Raw genomic sequence first — 20,370 nt, 5'->3', positions numbered from 1 at the left:
GCTATGGTTTGGGGCTGGTTGTTATAAACTGGATTTGTTTGTCTTATAAAGTTACTTGAGAAAACATTTCCTGTCAAATTGACTTAAATAGAAAAAAAACTAGAGTTGAGTTTGTCTCTTTAGTTCAAGTGAAATGAACTCTTAATTCTTTGCTCCTGACTTTGTGTGAACAGTTCTCAAACTACACCCAACTCATAAAAACTGTATCTATATAGACATTGATGAGCAAGTTTGGTGTGGAAGAACTTGACTGGTCTGCACGTCCCACACCTCAAGTCAACAAAATGCCTTTGGGGTTTGCGTTTGGAAGAATGCCTTTGGAAAAATGGTAAAAAAATCCCATGAACACATATTCGTAGACCTTCTGGATAGCCTTCCCAATGAGCTGAAACTGTAGTAGTAGTAGTAGCAAAGGGTGCACCTATATCTGCTGAATCCCTTTGGTTTGGATAGACGATGCTTCCCATCCCTACGTCCAGCCATAAAAAACTGGAAGCTCAAAAATGTATACAATCTTTCTGAAATGCAGCTTGTTGATGTAGTGCAACCCAAAACAGATTTTTTTTTTCTCAAAGTAAATACACATTTTGCATTGTTTCATGGGCTTCACAGTGGCGCAGTTGGTAGAGCTGTTGCCTTGCAGCAAGAAGGTTCTGGGTTCGATTCCCGGCCCCGGTCTTTCTGCATGGAGTTTGCATGTTCTCCCTGTGCATGCGTAGGTTTTCTCCGGGTACTCCGGTTTCCTCCCACAGTCTAAAAACATGACTGTTAGGTTAATTGGCCTCTCCAAATTGCCCCTAGGTGTGTGTGTGTGTGTGTGTGTGTGTGCATGGTTGTGTGTCCTGTGTGTCTCTGTGATGCCCTGCGACAGACTGGCGACCTGTCCAGAGTGTACCCTGCCTCTCGCCCGAAACGTTAGCTGGAGATAGGCACCAGCAACCCTCCCGACCCCACTGAGGGACAAGGGTGAAAGAAAATGGATGGATGGATGGATGCATTGTTTCATTGTTATTTGTGAGATTCCTCTCTCATGTCCAACAGGAAACCGACTTCTTTCAAATCTAAATCTGAGTAGGTTATGTCAAATTTGGAGTTTAACTGTATTTTTATAGTTTCACAACCTCTAAAACAGAGGTGCCAAATACATTGAGATGTTTTCCTGCTTCTAAATCAAATAATCAAGTTATTAGCAGGACTCAGTGGATCTGGACTGCATTAATTAATCCAGCCATTTGATCCAGGTGTGGCTCAGATTGTAGTTTGCACCATCTGGAGGTTTAAAGTCCTTTGCATGAGTTGCCATGGAAAGTGCAGGGAAAACTGAGGTTTTCTCCGGTTGTATAGAGTATAGAGTAGGTTAACATCCCCCCTCCCCTACCTGTTGCTGTGCACAGTCAGCTGGCTGACGGAAGGCTGCTACACTTTTCATTCATTTACAAGAAAGACAAATTATACATTGTTACATAAGGATGTCTGACAGATCTTGACCCTCACTCACAATCACATGTTGATTAAAGGGAGATAAAGTTATTGTTGATGCTCTGAGAGGCAGAATTTCAAATATTAAAGCAACGTTATGCATGCCAAGAACCCTTAAAGGGTCAACAATTGGCTTTGAGATCCTGAATGTCTAAACTGAATAAAATGACACAGATCTAGTTTGGTGTTGAAAATATTTGAAGGTAGAGAACAGGCAGAGGAATTTGAGAATTTGAGGAGATTTGGCTGGGTGTTAGCAGCACTGTGACCTTGTAATACCACTACTGCATGCACATGTTTTGGTATAAGTCTTAACATTTAATAAAAAATAATCCATAAAAAAAAATATCCTAAATATTTTTGACATTCTTCCACACATAATTGGATGTTGGCATGTTGTAACATGACATACCAGCATGCTAACACGATTGTGGGTTTTCTGTTTCTAACGCAAAGCTGGGATCATTTCAATTATTGCTTATTTGCACTTGTTTTGTCATTTATATAAATGTTTCCTTATAACTATAAAGACCCACTGAAAAGGATGATTGTATCATATACAAACAATGGGCCAAAATACTCCTTTAGCTTTTTCACCGAAACAAGTAAAACAGCAGGAGACACAAAAATAAACTGTTTCTGAAACCCATATACATACATTCTTATGTTATTTTGATTAAAGAATATTGTAATCTAATAGGCCAGACCAGCACTTGTCTTTGTTTTGTTTTTTTTTTTCCCAAAAGATTTTTTCTTAGAATCTCTTTTGTGGCATTTAAGATTTTTGACATATTTATCTGCAGCTTCTAGATTCTGAGGAAATTGTTGATAATAGTGTCAGTGGAGCCCTTCTATTCATTTAGTATTTTAACAGCTTTTGTACTGATCCATCAGCAATCCATTACACACTCATCTCTGTGACTTACCCTCAGGAAAACAAACACATCCTTTTAGACCCAGTAAGTTTCATTCCAGCTGTGCTAGATCTCATCACAACACAAAGAAATGCTCTCATTGTAAACCGAGTAAAGAATGTGCTTCTTTTGTTCGATCAGATTTCCATTCTCTTCTTTTTAAGGAGCATTCTTGCAGGTTTTTTTTAATATTCATTTTTCTGGGATTCCGTCCATGAATGTTTGCATAATCCAGTGTCCTTCACACAGTCTGTCTTGTCACAGAAACTTAGATTTACACTGCAGCTCTTTTGCCAAGTCCTGAAGTTGTGTGATCTATCTAGAGGCTTGGGTTTTATGCGACTTGTGAAAGTAAAATCGTGCAAAGCATTTTCAATATGATGTCACTTCTGAATTATTTAAGTTGTTTAGTGTCACGTTATCGATTGCTGTTGCATCTAATGATCAACCTTTACTTTCTATCTATCCATAGATATAGTTTTGTGAAGATGTAGCGTGGACCGTTTTTTTTTTCTTACCAAGTTAGACCATGCAAACTTATCCAAACTAAAAATCTGTCATTTTAAGCCCAGAAAAATGAAACTTAGTTAACTTTTTATTTACTTTGTTTAATCAAATACAGTTTCTTCAACACTTTATTAATGACAAAATGAAATCCACATTTAGGGTTTAGTAGGGCCTATGATGTACTGTGCTAATTTATAATTTATAGACTTTGCTTGGTTGCAAAACCTTTATAACTCATGCGAATATGGATTGCAAACAAGACTGTTAATGTTAAAGTTACATTACAGCTAACAATTTGAGGCTAAAACTGAACTGAATGAATAAACCTAACAGGAGGTAAAATAAAAAAAAAGCTAGGATATCACCATCTGATGTCTCACAAATTGTTTAAAAGTTCAGGAAATTCAGTATAATATGTGAACTTTTATATTTGAAACATTTTTAGCAAAATCGTCCAAAAATCTCTCTCTTGTTATTTTGCTTTTTGCAAATAGAAATGCTTTTTGGTCATCTCAACTGATCTAAAACTTTAGGCTGACTTAATGTCAGATATTAGCAATAATAAATCAAGCTATCATTTTATAGTGTAGCTAAACATCTGGTTTGACTTTTTTTTTTAACTAAGGAAATAAATCTTAAGAACTGTGCTTAAAGAACTCAAAACTACATGTGGACTCAACTTTGCATTTAGCAGGTTGTAACAATAACGATGTTTTGACTTCTTACACCAATTTCTGACTGTGAGGTTCTACTTTCCCCCTAGCACTCCAAAACATTTCTATTTTAGATATTCTGCACAGGCCCTGCGACAGACTGGCGACCTGTCCAGGGTGTACCCCGCCTCTCGCCCGAAACGTTGGCTGGAGATGGGCACCAGCACCCCTCCCGACCCCACTGAGGGAAAAAGGGTGCAAGAAAATGGATGGATGGATGGATGGATGGATGGATGGATGGATGGATGGATGGATGGATGGATGGATGGATGGATGGATGGATGGATGGATGGATGGATGGATGGATGGATGGATGGATGGATGGATGGATGGATGGATGGATGGATGGATGGATGGATATTCTGCACAGCAAATTAGAAATAATTCATGCATTAAGAAGTGAAACGAGTTTAATAATCCAACCCTCTAGAGAAATTGAATCAGGAGAAGACCTACTTTTAGAGTGCATTAGCCTTAACATCACTGCTACTCTGCGATCAGGAATTGTTGCATAAGAAAGGTGATATGAGGTAGATTATGTGTCAAAGTCACGCCTTTACTCTATGTGCCTCGTATTTTCATGTGCGTGGTTTACTCCACCGACTGTGCGAAGCGTTATGAATTAGAGATTGGAGTGATCTCCAGGCAAAGTATTCAAACACTTCTCTTGTTTGTTTTCTCTTCCAGATTCCCTCCCCCATGTGGAGTTTTGGATAAAGGCACAGGAGCGACACAAAGATATGAAGTAAAAGGACATTTAGAAGAACTCCAGTCAGATACTTTAACACAAGGAAACTGACATTTAGAGGACGTTAAGTAGTGTGTGCTGTGGAAAAAGCAGGGGCTGTGAAAAGAGGAGGAGCAAAGATGGCTTGTTGTCAGAGGCCTGCCGCGTTTCTCCGGGAGTCTGCAGCTGACCCGATCAGCTGCTGGTCCAAGCAGGAGTGTCCCTGTTAAAGTCTGAGCAGCGCATCATTTCACCTGGTGGAGGAGACCCCGCTCTGTGTGATGTGATGAATAAGTTTGAAGTCCTTGGCATTGTGGGAGAAGGTGGGTGGTTTCACACAGCAGATTAAATGGTGTTGTTAACCTCCAGCTCTAATGCTGATGATCTGCACCACTCGGGACGCTGATGTGTCATGCTGCGTGTTTTTCATGAGCGTTTTAGTGTTTTTGCTCTATTCATAACTTTTATCGTATATATGCTCCACATTTTGCATCTGAGGAGCTTTTCAGTTTTATACCAGGCAGATTCTGAGCAAGTATTTATTTATTTTTTTGTGCTGAGAAATATGCAGAAGCCTGTGGGATGTGCAGACATCAGAAGGAAAATGTTGTAGCTGTAGATGAAAGTCATCTACAGCTTGTAGATGATATGTCAAAATTTTACCAATGCAAACAAATGCAACAAGCCTTAACCCTGATTCTTTTTTTTTTCCAGCTGGTTTAACCCCTTTACAAAAAGGTTTGATCTGAGTGTCATCAGACAAAAGCACAATGACAATGAAAGCACTAATATGATTTTACCAAACTCCAAATTTGGTAAGGTGGAACAAAAAGTATTTTCCCCTTGCATCGCTCAGAAACTGTCAGTGGGGTTTAACAGAAGCTACTCATGGACCTCAACTTAAAAAAAAAAAGCTTAAAATGCTTCTGTTACATTAATTTTGATCAAATTTTGCCAATAAAATAGATTGAATGACTATAAACTAATTTCTTAATATGAGAGCATCCTAATCATTGAAAGACATACTAAATTAAAAGTTAAATTTAAAAAAAAGTTCATTGTGGTATTATGGCTCAACAATGGAAGCGACATTTATTTTATTAATACTTCCTAATTGCATTTGCTTGCATCTTCTCAAACCTCTTCTCGTTTTGATACGAGGAGTGAAAAAAATCCACCACATCTCTTGCCGGTGCTCCACATAAGAAGTCCTCCAGCAGCCTACAGGGCATGTTCCACCCACTTCCAGCTTGGCAAGAAATGTTGAGTTTCACAGGCGCTACCTCAAACCGCACTTTAAAAAGCTATGCTCTTGTCAAACATAGAAAAGAAAATGATATATTAATATCTCTCTCTGGGATGTATTAAATTATACTTGAGAAAATTACAAGTATTAGCAGTTAACAGACTGCAAGAGAATGTGGGAGAAACAGATTAAAACTGATTAAATGTATCATAACTCCTTTGAGTTTAACATCTGGTGTGACCTGATTTTGTGTTAATGTGCAAAAGAAAAAAAATTGTTTGCAGTAAATCATTTGTTTTTTTTATTTTTATTTGGTTTCATGTTTCTTTGATTTTGATTCATTTTGTGTTAAAATCCAATGTACAACAAGACAGCTATTCATTTTTATTATAATACATTGTTACTGTTCTTTGAAACACAGTGTGTGCTTTGGGTTGCTGGTTTGCTTCATGAACAGTGCTGCCAAGTTATTATAAGCAACTTTTGGCTTGTTTTTTTCTTCTTCACTAAAGTCACTTGCAAGTTGAATGGGTTGCATTATTTTGGGCTTGTTTTTTAATGCTAAGTTGCCTGACTACCTTTCTGAAGAAAAGATTATATCAAGCTCCCCACAATAAAGCAAAACACTGCTGTGTTATACACAAGTATATGTTGTAAAACTATTTTTTAAATATCTTTTGGATTTGTGTGGTCACTAATTTGTGGAACTGGTTGCTTGATTCTCTCACAAGATCTACTGTTCTTGACCCACTTTGACTGTTTGTTTTGAAACTTTGCATCTGCAGTAAAACAGTCCAAACCATGATATAATCACCAGCATGATAGAAAAAAAGAGACATATGCTGAAATTAGATGGGATTTTTTTTATTTCTTTCTTTTTAAATATGATTTAGCTTTTTTTCTCTTCAAGCAAAAAACATTTGTTCTGGCCTTCTGTATTCATTCCAGGCATGACACCTTCACATGCCCTCTGATGTGTACATGTAAGACTTAAGGCAAGGTTTTTGCTCACCACAGATAAATTTGCTCTTCTGTTGGACACGGGATAGTTGTGTGAAAGCTGCACCGACTAAAGCAAAAGCAGCAACCTGGAAAGAGTCAGACGCTCCACCTAGTCATGAAAGCTGATGACTTCCTACAGATCCAGATCCAGAGATACAGAGTGGTTCATTTTGAAAGAACCACCCTGTATCTCTGATTCTCAATCCCACGGAAATGATAAAAAATATTTATTTTTTACACCCCAGCCTGGCACAACTACAGTCACTGCCCTGTACAAGTCTGGGGATCTCAGGTTTAAAGGACTGATCTGATGTATAAATTTAACAATACCTAGCTATACGGACATAGTCCAAATGCCTTAACAATGACACAATGCAACAGGGTGACATCTGGGTCAAGATTTCACAAAGATCCAGGCGTTAAACTTTGTTTGTTGTGTGGGAGAGAACGTTTACCTCCTCCTCACTACCTGATCTTTAATGCTCTGTTCTTTAAAGACGTCTTTATGTAAGATTACAAGCCAAACATAATATCAGAGTAGCATCATAAGTGCATGTTATTGATCTTTGTTTTGTCCCCCCCTTTGTTTCTGCCAGGTGCATATGGAGTGGTGCTTAAGTGCAGACACAAGGTAAGGATTTCCTGATCTTGCTATCATTCGTAAGAGATGTCTTACTGGTGTTTCGTTTTTTTTTTTGTTTGTTTGTTTGTTTTAGGATAAAATCAAATTCCCATACAGGTTAAAAGAAAATTTATCGGAGAAGAAGAACATGTTGACTTGGTTTTGTTCAGTTTTAAGGCTGATTATCAATGATCCTCAGCATCAACATGAAGGGAGGCCATATAAACAATCTTTGTGTTCGTTTGCGGTCTTCACAGTTAGGCTTCAGACTTTGTGTGGTGGAATAGGTAGACTGTTTTAAGTATTAAAAATAATCAATTCCTCTTGTTATTTCCAGGCTTTGTGTGTGCAATTTTCCCTGACTATCTCTCAAAACAGCAATGTTTATGTCGAGTGCATTGGATAGACGGCTTATGTTTCCGAAGAAAGGATCGCTGCATTTAAAATATTTAAAGCTTTAAAACCTGTTAGAGCAAATCAGTGGCAAAAACACGAGACGCGGTCTATGTGTAAAACATTTATACACACTCTGAATATTTCATATGCACAACTGAACAGAAAGGAATTGGGTTAATGGCAGATTTCTGCTAATATGACAACCACCTGTTTTGATGGCTTCATTAACTTACAGATGTTGACTAAGATTTTAATCTGACCAATAGCTGCTGTTGCTGCGCATTTCTGAATCACGGAACGCCCGTGCAGTCCTTCTTGCATCTTATTTGTGCTTTACACGTAATTTTATAATTCTCTTACCAATGCAGTGTGAAAAAGTGATTTTTTTTTTATAACTGCTAGATAAAATATGACACTGTGAACTCATAAAACAGATTGCTCCACTCTGTTGAATAATCATATTAAAGGTTAAAATGAGAGGTTTTTCATATTGGGGATGAATCATTGAGTTTGTGTTTGATGACAGATTTGTGTTACTCTACGTCCTTCGGATTATTCTACTTGTACGTTTAAATCATTTAACTTTGCCACAGGCTTTGCATTAGTATGACACAATCTACTATACATAGCGTTGAACATGAACTGTATCGCCAGTGTTTTAACAGATGGTATTATATGTTTACAGAATGTAAAGCCTCCTGAGGTTAGAGTGTGTTTTGTGATATTTTTAGTTAAAATGACCAGGTCTTGGTCAGTCAGAGCTGGTAATATTCAGGTATACAGCTGAGGCAAATACATAATAGTGTATGTACATAATGACCTTTTGCTGATTTTCATTCTCTAATTTGTGCACAGAAAACTGAATTGTTACAAGTCAGTACTGACAAACTGAACCAAATTTATTAATTTAGAAACACATCATTTTTAAAACCTAGAGCACAAAATTATGTGAAGAGCAATGCAATTCTTGCTGCAACATTCAAGTGAACTCGAAACTGAAGATATCCTCTAACAAAAAAAATCCCATGAAGTTCACATGTGACCACATGGGACTTTTTTGTAAGTATCTGAACAACAAATGCGTTTTACTGGAAACTTTGAGCCCCTGTCATTAGGTCCCGGATTGTTTTGTGGTTTGATTCTAGTTTTTAGGATATTCTGTGTTCCTCGGTCTCTTCCTTTGATAAGATCAGTCTTGTTTCTGTTTTACTTTAGTAGAGGTGCTTTCTTTGTGATTCTAGTTTATAGTTATTCTTTATAACTGCAAATTGTAAAGCTTCTTATGTTTCTCATGTCTACTCATTTATTTCCTAGTCCACTGTGCACTCTTCCTCACCCCCTGTGCCACTTTCTCTATCTCTTTCTCTCTCTCTCTCTCTCTCTCTCTCTCCCTCTGTCTCTCTCTCTCTCTCTCTCTGTCTCTCTCTCTCTCTCTCTCTCTCTCTCTCTCTCTCTCTCTCTCTCTCTCTCTCTCTCTCTCTCTCTCTCTCTCTCTCCTCACACCTGCAGCCAGTCAGCCCAGATACTTGTTCCACATTCACTCTTCCAGTACCTAAACACTTCTGCTGCTCTCTCCTGTTGTCTCCCTGTTGAATCCCTGTCATTCTCTTACCATAGATTCCTATTATTTCTGTGTTTTTTTTGTTGTTGTTGTTTTTTCATTAAACATTCATAATCAGCTCTCTGCTTCTGCCGGTCCTGCATTTGTGTCCTACTTCAACCAAATGGAAATGTTGACCTTGGCTTTTTTTCTTTCATAATCAGGTGAAAGCTTATGGTTACTCTGAAAAGTATGTCTTTATCTTCAATTTTCTAGTAGATAAGTAAAGTTTTCATCAACACTGACCGGTATTTGAGCTGTTCATTACTTTCTACACTAATAAAAACGTATCTTTTTATGCTGCACATGGGCAAGATCAAACAGCAACTGTTGTGTTTTTTTGTTAAACATACCTCTTGAAATTGTAACTCAAACTTCTAATTCAGCTTCAACAAGCTATAACACATTCTACCTCAGGATTTTATAATATTTTAGCTAGTTTAAGATGTTTTCTGTGAAATAAAGGGCCACTGTCTTGCACCCTTAAACCTATAGGAAGAATACAGAATATTATTTTTACTTGCCAGCCGTTTAAAATTATTGCAACTGTACAGGAATGTACTTTCATATTGCCTTTAGTAAGAGCTCTCTGTAAGCCCTGTCTTTGCTTAAAATACATTTTAGTGTTTTGGGGAGGGTTTCCAATAGTATGTTGCAGCCTGCTTTCAGGGTAAGGTTCATTAGACTGGGGCTGGCTGGGACGTGTTGTGAATGTCCATGACATGTAGCACTATCAAGTTATCAAGTTATTTTGAAGTCTAATTAAAGCCCTTACCCGACTAATATGCTACAAGCTACATTCTGCAGGCTACATCTCTTTTGGTCTCGTCATGGCGTTTACTTTCACACCAAATCACTCTCAAGCTCAAACCGGCCACGCTCTTCCTCTGGCCTTTTTAAATGGTAATAATTATTCAGTGTTAATAAAATTGATTATCCGTATGTCCAGTTGCTTTACATGATTGTAATATAGCTCACTGCTAAGCATGATGCATTTCTAAGGAGTTGATATTTTATCATCTGCCACTGATTTGTTCTACATAAAACAGATGCATCATCAATATGCTCATATATGTCATGCAATATGCATCAAGCCAACCAAAGGCGTCACCATGAAGCGTTATCTATTGTTTATTAAAGAGAAATAACAGCATAGCATCAAGCTTACCAGATCCTTAAGCTTTGTAATGCTGGCCTCTAGTTTTTAGTACAACGGAATGTTGTTAGAACCTGGTCTAGATCATCATGCTTGTGGTTTGGATACTGGGAAGGACATTTCTTGCTCTGGGCAGTTGCACCAATCAGCTTCTAGAGCTGTCAGTGATGGAGTGTTATGTTCATTTTCCTCAGCTGTTTGTCTCCAGTATTGCTCAGACTTGGGTTGATCTATCAGGATGGTTTAAGCTTCTCTGGAGAAGCTTAAACTTTGGCTGTGTCCTGGCAAATCTGCTGTTTTTCTTTTCATGGAGTTTTCTGTTTCTCTATAATTGCTGACAGACTTTTTTTCCATGTGGTCCTAATCTTGGCTTTCTGCCTACTTCTTCCTGGGGTAATGCCATGATGTTGATGGCTTGGTTCCCTATAATTAAACCTCATGTATTTGCACGCTGGCCCTAAATAGTCTCATCCACAACAAAGACGTTAAAGCCACCGCACTTGTCCATCACTCAAAGCTTCCACACTAATAATTAGGCATAGCTTTAAGTCTTATTACAGTTCAGAAAGGAGAACTGAACATTGCCATGACAGGAAAATTGACCATTGAGAACAAATATAATCATGATGCTTTGCTGTAAACATGTCAAACGAGGATGGCTTTGGATTGGTGCACTTGACAAACGGGAAAAGAAAACACATCTGATAATCTTTTCTCTTTGACAAACATAACTGCATGGGATAAAATCACAGAATTAGACGTACATTTATTTAAAGCGAGCAAGAGATTCAGCATTTATCAGCTCTTGGGCAGTGTGAGTACACAGTAAGCCATGTAATTCCAATTCAGTTCAGTTTATCAGTATAGGGATGTAACGATATCTATGCAAAACCCGATGCTGAGGTCGCAGGTTTAAATATTACTTTCAAAAAAACTTCAAAGGTCAAATTTATGCTTCAAACAAAGGCCTTTTTTTCTGCGTTTTATTCTACTTCTTTCAGCATCTGAACGACTTGCATTGCTTGCACATTGTTCATGTCTTTTTCTCTCATTCTGTTGCCATTTATCTTTCTGACTGGAAACCCAATAATTTAGCAGCTCTGTTTGTGGAGGACTGATGCTGCTCTCAGGGATAAAATGAGATTAGCACATAAATAAATAAATAAAAGCTATGCAAAAATACAAATGTAGCAATGTATTGTTCAGTTTATTAGCACACCACAAAAGTTATGTTTAGAATTTATTATCAAATTTTTGAAATAAAATTTGGACTAACAGACTGCAAAAACTAGATCTAGTCAAGTGGCTCTTCAGAAGAATGAATTGCTCATATCTGGTTTATTGTCACAGTTTTTTTTTATTTTTGACTTTTGGTTTGTGATTGTTGGCTCATTATAGTTGCTGCCATATTTTTCTTTCCTTTAGGCCTTTTTTTATAGTTTATTGACTTTCTTGAATATCTATGTTAATTCATTTCGTTTACTTCTGTCGTGTTCTGCTGTGTTTTATTTCAATTCGGGTCTAATCATATTTTGTTCAGTCCCCTTTCTTCATTAATGCTGATAAAGTCTTGCCCTAAAAGTTCATTCATTTTGTTCTTTGTGAATTTCTCTGTAGCTTGCTTAGATTAGTGTTTCTTTGGTTTATTATGTCCTCTTTACTTTCTCTCGTGTAATTAGTCTGTGTCCCGTTTGTTGCTATTATATTCATCCTCTCCAGTAATCTTCGCTCATGCCATTAACCTAAACTGCTTCATCATCATCCCCCACTGATCCATCAGTGTTTAAGCTCTTGATTTTTCTCAGATAATGCCGGATTCTCGGTTTTCATGCCCTGATTCTTATGTAGTTCGAAGCTCTGTTGTGTGTCCCAGTTTCTCTGACAGTTCCTGAGCATTGTAAGTTTAGTTTGTGAAATCTTTTTATGATCTCCCCTCGTCAGTGGCTGTCTGCACATTGGCTCTGTTTTGTCACCTCTAAAGATGACAGCTTACAGTCGGTACCAGCTGATTCCCGTCTCCAGTCTGTAAACTTCCTTTTCTCCCCTGCATTTTGATTTGGGATCTCTGTGAGTGTTATCGATTTCCAAAACAAAAGGCTGATGTGGCTAATATGAAGCTAGCTCGGATAAAAGTCATTTGATGCATGTAGAAACAGATCAAACACCTGGATCAGCTTTTCAACTGTAAAGTTGACACCTGGTTACAAAAATTAAAACATAAACCATATTAAAATGACTCCACACAAGACAAGGGGAAAACAGGGTGAATTTTGTCTACTGTACCACACGAAACATACAGAAAACGCAAAAACGTTTCCTCAACTGGAGACCAACTAACAAGGCAAATACTTTTACTGTCTCTCTCTGGTTTTATTACAGCATTAATATGTCATTCTCCAACAAATCTGCATGCAAATTAACCAGCAGCTTCAGAAGTACAGTCAAGTTAAAGTGCCTTTTCTTTCCTTTGACTCACTTATGTGACATATGACATGTTTCCCACATATGTAACAAAAGGAAAGACTCGATTTTACACGCGGGAGCCTGGGGCCCTGACAATAAATGGTGTTTTTAGCTTTGCTGCAAGAGAGCAGTTATTTTTACTTTTCCCAGCTGGAAGCGGGACGAAAAAGACAGGATGGCAACAGGAGAGAGAACGAAACAATGGGTGCACGTGTGTTTGAGGGAGAGGAAGTGATGCAGAGGGGTGTGTTACACAGTGTTGGTAAATGGGTCACCCTGTTAGAGGACTACAGCAGACCTGTGTATGACGGAGGGGGGGAATAATGCAACTGTAAATAGGTTGAAACCCAATCAGGAGACACAGTAGGCCTGAAACATCACAACAAAGGAACTAAATTAATTTTAAATAGGCGTCCCAGTGTAATTTATAGGGACTTTACTCTGCAGCGTGTGCTTGATGGAACATTTTAATTAGTCAAGCGTTTGTGTGCCAGGACTTGTTCTGCCACTTTATGCAAGTGTTGTTTAGCATATGTGGGTGTTTGTATGGAGGCTTATGTGTTATCTTGAATTTGTGCTTTAGGAGTGACAATATCACAACCTACACAGTTGCCCGTCTCCCGGCGCAGAAACGGTGTCACTGTGTAGTACTGTCGGGGTAAGGAGACAAATTAATTATTAGTGATTGTCTATAATTGTGTTGGCTAAGTTTCAAAAAGACCTACAGCGTGTTTACTTGAGTAAAATCAGCGTATGAGTCATGGGCATCGTTTTAAATCGAGACTCCTTTCAAGCCTCAATGTCAAACTGTATATCAGTGAAGTGTTCGAGCATTAGCGCTAATATAATGAGCTCGTGTTATCAGACTGTGGCGATCTTGAAGGTTATTTTTAGTGCTGACTTATCAGTCGTTAAAAAGATTAATCAGAAAAGGTCAAAGATGTAGCGCAAACATAAGCATCATCAACATATTGCAGTTTGAAATGTCGTATGTGCCTGATGGGCCCTGAAAGACAGTTTATTTTTGATAAAAGGTTGGATTTCTTTTTTTTACCCTTTTATCAAAAATCATAATTGAACAGCTAGCGCGTACCTCTGCTGTCGCAGTAAATCTTCATTGTATGATCCAATTTGCTAATTAGCATTAAATCTTAAACTGACAAGTTTGTATTTACACCTTCCTATAACAATGGGCAGATATAAGCGAGAGCACTGCCAGTGACAAGCAGCTCCACGCTGCCTCGCTTCGTCGCAGCGATTCGGCCCACTGTGATGTCTGACCCGCTGTAGACAAAAGAACAATTGAGGAACATGAGAGCAGCCAAGGACACTTTAGTGCATGATGTAATCCTCTCTGGCCCCCTGTGTGAACTGCTGCATCCTGAGGGTGTTACAGATGACAGAAAATTTAAAAAAACAGCTTTCAAGAATTTAGGCTAGCGATGGAATGATTGGAAAGATTTTGTGTTTCGTTTAATGAAAACTAACTGAGGAAATTATGTTAGGGGAATCATAACAACATACAGCAGTCTTTAAAAATCCTTTGTGTTGAAGCCAGAATTTGCTGTATTTTATTTTATTTTTTTAGTGTAACACACTATGTGATGTAAAAATCGAGGCCATGGGTAATCATTTCAGAAATTAATTCACATTTAATGTGAATTCATTTCACAATTTCACAGTTGTTTTGTTCAACTGAAAAAAAAAATCTGTTAGGAGAAAAAATATATATGTATATAATATATATATATATATATATATATATATATATATATATATATATATATATATATATATATATATATATATATATATATATATATATATATATATAAAACTGTAGACAAATACTTGTAGCAGTGCCTTTTTATTTAATTTCAGTATTTAGTTTTATTTGTTTAAAACTTTACATCAACTGTTGTGAGTCTGAGCAATCAGACTCACAACTGGGACAACTGGGACTTTCAAGAAAGTCCCAGTTGGACTTTCTTGATAGTTAGATAATCCTGTAACTTCAAGAGGTTCGAAAAATGTACAATGCACAACCTTCTACTGTATCAGTCAGGAGAAGGTTGTAAACAAGAATGCATTTGCACATATATGGGCTGAATATTAACATATCACAAGTATTTTTTTGAATTATTGCTAGGCATTAGTTTCCTTTGGTTGACTTTGTATTGTTTTGGTCCCAGCAGGGAGGTGAGCATCTGCTCAGCATTTAGGTATCTAAAGAGTCAGACATTTTCTTTACAAGTGCTAGAAATCAAAACAAGAATAGGAAATTGTGTCTCATAACTCTAATATGATTGTATGCATAATCATATACATTTTATTGTAATCTGGACACATAGTTGTTTTGTTGGTTGTTTGTTTTCTCAAATACATCTGAAGGAGAATTTTTCCAAAAAGCAAACAGAGCATTCATGAATTTCTGGCTTTGTTCTAGAGAATATGTTCCACATTTTGTATGAGAGGTTTTTTGTTTGTTTTTTTTTTTGTTTGTTTGTTTTCCAACATTTTGTATTGCAGTCGAAATCGAATATAATTGAATTTGTTTCTAATTTCAACCACTGGTGCACTTAAAAATGATACTGAAATGTGTGGTGGCTGTTGTTGGGTTTTGGGGACAGACTGCTCTAGGATGAAGAGCTTTATCATAAGTCATTAACCAAGCTGTTTATTCTTGTCCGTATCGTTTATTGTTTCATCATGGTTTCATCAAACATTGGCTCTATGAATGGGTTAATATCGAATCAATGACTATTATGATGTTTTGGGTAGTTGTGCATTTCCATTATTTTCTTTAGGGACCCCGGTTCCAAATACAGATATTCAGTATACAGATGCCCTGTTAGAACACACTAGCTTTGTGCTTAGAGCTATCATTGTTTAGCCCTTTTTGTTTTAGCTTTTCCCACATCTCAGTGACAGAAGACTAATCACTTCACATCTTCCCTTCTTATAAAGTCATTAGGTACCTTTGTCCCACTAAAACAAAGCTAAACTGTTGTTCATTGTTCTTCTCAGGAAACAAATGAGCTGGTGGCCATCAAGAAGTTCAAAGACAGTGAAGGTGAGTAAAAAATTTAAAAAAAAGATGGGCAGAAAGAAGGAAAAATGGTTAAAGTGCAAAAGAAACTATATTTGTCTTTAAATGCCCACTCAGAAAATGAGGAGGTTAAGGAGACGACGCTTCGGGAGCTGAAGATGCTCCGGACCCTGAAGCAGGACAACATCGTCGAGCTCAAAGAGGCTTTTCGCAGGAGGGGGAAGCTCTACCTCGTCTTTGAATATGTTGAGAGGGTCAGGATAACATCAATACCATGTTTATTTAATGGAGTCTGCATGCTGTGCACACAGCACTTTATGCTGCTTCATCCATGGCTGTAGGATGGTGACTGCTCAGTTAAGCATTAAAAAAAGGTGTCACCATGGCAACATAGAAACTGTGCTGGTAGTAAGTACTGGTATTTCCCGTTGTTTTGCCAGGTTGTCCAAACAGTTTTTCACCATGTTTTTTTAAAATGAAAATTCAACACACCATAATTCTCCAGATGTAATATATACTGTATGTGTGGATGGATGGATTATTGGAATTGCTGTTACAGAGTTTGTCTGATTTTTCATGATGTCATTGTTGTGGTTTGTCAGAACATGCTTGAACTGCTAGAGGAATTTCCCAATGGTGCGCCGCCAGAAAAAGTTCGCAGCTACATTTTCCAGCTCATCAAAGCCATCAACTGGTGTCACAAAAATGAAATCGTACACAGAGGTCAGTATTCGTATTTGTTTGCTTCCCTTCTACTCTTTTACAACCACCAGGTCACTGTTCCTGATTTCATGAATCTTTGGTGCCTTCAGCGTCTTGCCCATGTTTTTCCAAAGCATTGCTGATATTGTTACTGCTAGGCCAGACAAAATAATCCATGAGAATATGTATCACCACTGCTTGTTATTAAGGATTTGTAACCTCTGTTACACTCTTTAAAACAGAGATAAAACTGTGACTTAAATTTCTTGACTATTGAATTCGATAAGATATTGATTTAGATCATCTCTCTTTCAGATATCAAACCAGAAAACCTTCTCATCAGTTCAGATGATGTTCTTAAACTGTGTGACTTTGGTGAGTGTATATTTAACCTTCTGTTGTTTATAAGTTAGTAACATCCTTCACTTCTAATGTAGCATCAATAATTTCATTTTCTCATATATAATGTCATATGCTTTGATTTGTTGAGTAGACATCCTGATGTGTCTTCCATCTTATCAAATTGATAGTTGTTATGCGTTGATTCTCTAATCAGATCAGTGATTCAACGGTTTTGTTTCTGTGGGTTGGTTTAAAATAGAAAATCCCACCTTTTTCTATCTTGTAAACTGATTATCAGAGAAACTAAATCTGCCTCTGGGAAACATCAGCACCCTAAATATACCCTGGTGGTTGTTGATGTATTATTAGTTAATTGGTAACATCTCTGTCAAATTGTAGTGATGTTAGTAGCAGAAACCCTCGTGTTCTGAGAAACGCATTGATGCAAACGTACTAGTGGTTCGTGGATTTGCCCTTTCACGGTGCTCTAGGTGTGTATTTTACATTTGGACGCATATTTGCAAAACTGACACGGTCAGCTGGCTCTGAATAATTGGCTAATGCCAACCCACTGAGTCAGCTGGGGTGAGATTTGTTTGGTATTCACTGTTGGAGCTGGCATTCTGTTTACTGTGACTTTTCCTTGCTTAAAATGGATTCTCTCTACACCAGTTATCTAAAGTGGAGTCTCAGATCGCCTGCAGTCACATAACTAATTAGTCTGGTCACATGGCAAACATTACCATGCTGTCACTGTGGCTGTCCAAGCAATTTAGATACTGAATGTCCTTTCCTGTTATTAATTGGTCATTTTTGCATTTGCTGTTGACAAAATAAAGTCTACTTGGTGCAATTATCTCTGTCCTCCTCCGGCTCAGGGTTTGCTCGTAACCTATCTGAAGGAACAGATGCCAACTACACCGAGTACGTGGCCACCAGGTGGTACCGCTCACCTGAGCTGCTGCTGGGGTAGGTCGCTATGTGTGGGAGCTCGTTAATTTTGATGTTAAGTATGTAATTTATTTTTTCTGTGGACTATATGGTGTCAAACTCCAAGCCCGCAGGCCAAATCCTGCCCGCCGTAGCTATTTCTGAGGGCCTCTAGTGCGTCACAGAATTAAATCTAATCAAATTTTATTTGTATGGCATCTTTCAGCAACAAGGCAGTTCAAAGTGCTTTACATCATACAAACACTAAAATACAAAGTCATGAAACACACAGTCCACAACTGAAACATTACGTCTTCTCAGGGGCCATCGTTACACATCGGATTGTTGATTAATTTTTCATTGATTAGGTTTCAAGATCTTGTGCTATTTTAGCACAAGTGGATGCTAAAATATCAGTCAAATCAAATCTGGTTTTATTAGTATTGTGCCAAATTACATAAGTGTTCAAAGAAAAAGATTATATTTCTGGAAATACTCTTTGAATATATATATTGTCCTAATCACTTCACATCTTCCCTTCTTATAATATATATATATATATATAAATCAAAATAATAAACCATTCAGTAAGGGGCAGATTTACAATACTGTAATCATTAAAAATATATGTTTTTACACTTTTTAAACAAGATGTGCAACTGCTTAGCACTCTAAGTAAACACTATTAGCCAAAATAAACAATTAAAAATACCTCTATGTGAGACATATCTATAAGTTTTTCATTTATGGAATCTGTTTACTGAAATAACTTACTTACCATTTCCGTCATATTCTAATTAATCGAGGTGCATCTGTAGCTCGTGAAGTTCTGTTCTCAATCTCCGCGGTTGAGAATGAGTTACATTGTATTTTATAAGAAGTCATTTGGATAAATATAGTGGGTTTTTCATGGTTTCAAAAGAACCAGGGCTCAGTGAGTTCATGTCTACTTACAGCTTCATGTGATGCCAAGACCAAACTGTGCAGCTTCGTAAAGTCATGATGTGCTTAATTCCTAATGGATTTTAAAAGGCCAACATGATATCCTAATGATATGGACTGATTGTAGAGCATCTCTGACGCTGGTTATTTATTAAATGTTAGGTTAGCGATGGCACTGCCATGTAATCAGAGCAGTGGGGAAAGCAAGCAGTAAGCTATGCGCTACATTGGAAGATAAGCTGCCACGAATCTTCAGTATTGCATTTTGAGATCAAAAATCTGATTTATTTTTAATTCTATAATGCGGCTCATTTTCTTTTCTTTTTTTTATGGGGGGTGGGAGGGTGGATTATTATTTTTTGCTGCAACCAGTGTCCGTCCTAGCTTGGAGACAGATGAACGTCATCTATCCGCACTGCTGTGGCTTGATTTAGTAAATGCCCTGGAACATTTACAGAGACGGCGTTTGAATGCCTCCCACTCAAATACTCTCTCCCTCCAACACCAGCGCTCCTTTGCTTCTCCACTGCCAGAACTCTCACCATTTCTCACCAGATTCTCCACAGTGCAGAAATCTTCCCTTAGGAGCCATAAAATATGCAATTTAATATCACTTATGAAAGATGCAGTTCTCTTGCAATCATATCTACTTAATTTTGTGGCTTATTTTTTTGCCCTCCTCATCACCCTCCATTGTTGTCTTTATTGCACTGCTATCTAATTAACGAGCTTCTTATCTCTTCCTTGAATGATATTTCTGCATAAATGTTGTGATCATAGGTTTTGTTTCCCCTTGCTGCAGGGCTCCCTACGGAAAGGCTGTGGACATGTGGTCAGTGGGGTGTATTCTGGGGGAGCTGAGTGACGGGCAGCCTTTGTTTCCGGGGGAAAGCGAGATTGATCAGGTTGGTAGAGCAGCAGTGGGTTACTAGATTTGAAAAGGAGGTGGATTAGCAATATTTTTTTTAATATGAAAACCTTTTATTTAAAGGTCCTACAACTTTTTCCTGTAACCCGTGGAAGTATTTTCCTTTAGGTTTTATGTCTTTTCAAAGCAATTTTAAAATAAACTTTCTGTGACAAAACTGGTGTTTTATCTACATGGAGCTGTCATCTGGATAGCTTTCATCGACTTCTTCAATGTCAATAAGCTGAAATAAAGTGTCAAGTGCTTTTGAAAAACAAAACTCAAAGAGGTTGGTGAGAGTGGCAGAGCCAGGCCAAGACATAAGAAAGCTGTGCAGTTACTTAAGACCCCCAAATTAACAGGCGGGCAACATGAGCCAAAAAATTATATACAACATCCTAGATTATTGTTAATGCGAAATATATCCGAAATTATTTTACATGTTGACATTGCATGTTTTTTAAATACTGAGGGACATTCAGCACTGTAGTGTTATGCTGGTTTAAAGACATAAGGACATTCAGAATGGCTGATAAACTGTATGGGGTTAACTTACCATAAGTATGACAAACTGTTTTTATCTGGTCACCTAAAGTTCTGACTTTAGGTTGATTACTTGGAAAATTCGACCTCCAAGAACAAAGAAAATGCACCTTAAGTTTCTGCTGCAGTT

At 37.6% G+C, this 20,370-nt stretch overlaps 1 protein-coding gene across 9 annotated transcripts in view; it reads left to right on the top strand.

Moving 5' to 3' along the window:
* The window catches only part of cdkl5 (cyclin dependent kinase like 5), a 36,207-nt gene that overhangs the window by 1,961 nt on the left and 13,876 nt on the right, over window positions 1-20,370 (top strand). For 8 of the 9 annotated variants that reach the window (XM_081605088.1, XM_008404511.3, XM_008404506.3 and 5 more), the window contains 8 exons: window positions 4,301-4,663; window positions 7,185-7,219; window positions 15,853-15,898; window positions 15,992-16,128; window positions 16,477-16,597; window positions 16,892-16,951; window positions 17,797-17,887; window positions 19,593-19,695. In XM_081605088.1, coding sequence (XP_081461214.1) covers window positions 4,627-4,663; window positions 7,185-7,219; window positions 15,853-15,898; window positions 15,992-16,128; window positions 16,477-16,597; window positions 16,892-16,951; window positions 17,797-17,887; window positions 19,593-19,695 — 630 coding nt within the window. In that variant the 5' untranslated portion in view covers window positions 4,301-4,626. Of the gene's footprint in view, window positions 1-4,300; window positions 4,664-7,184; window positions 7,220-15,852; window positions 15,899-15,991; window positions 16,129-16,212; window positions 16,598-16,891; window positions 16,952-17,796; window positions 17,888-19,592; window positions 19,696-20,370 lie in introns of those variants that run through there. The other variant, XM_081605087.1, reaches the window with a different exon arrangement.

This window comes from Poecilia reticulata, chromosome 3, assembly GCF_904066995.2.
Source record: "Poecilia reticulata chromosome 3, P_reticulata-male-v2, whole genome shotgun sequence".
Classification (NCBI taxonomy): Eukaryota; Metazoa; Chordata; class Actinopteri; order Cyprinodontiformes; family Poeciliidae; genus Poecilia; species Poecilia reticulata.
The sequence above is the reverse complement of the archived record's forward strand: the minus strand, read 5'-3'. Positions and strand labels throughout refer to the sequence as shown.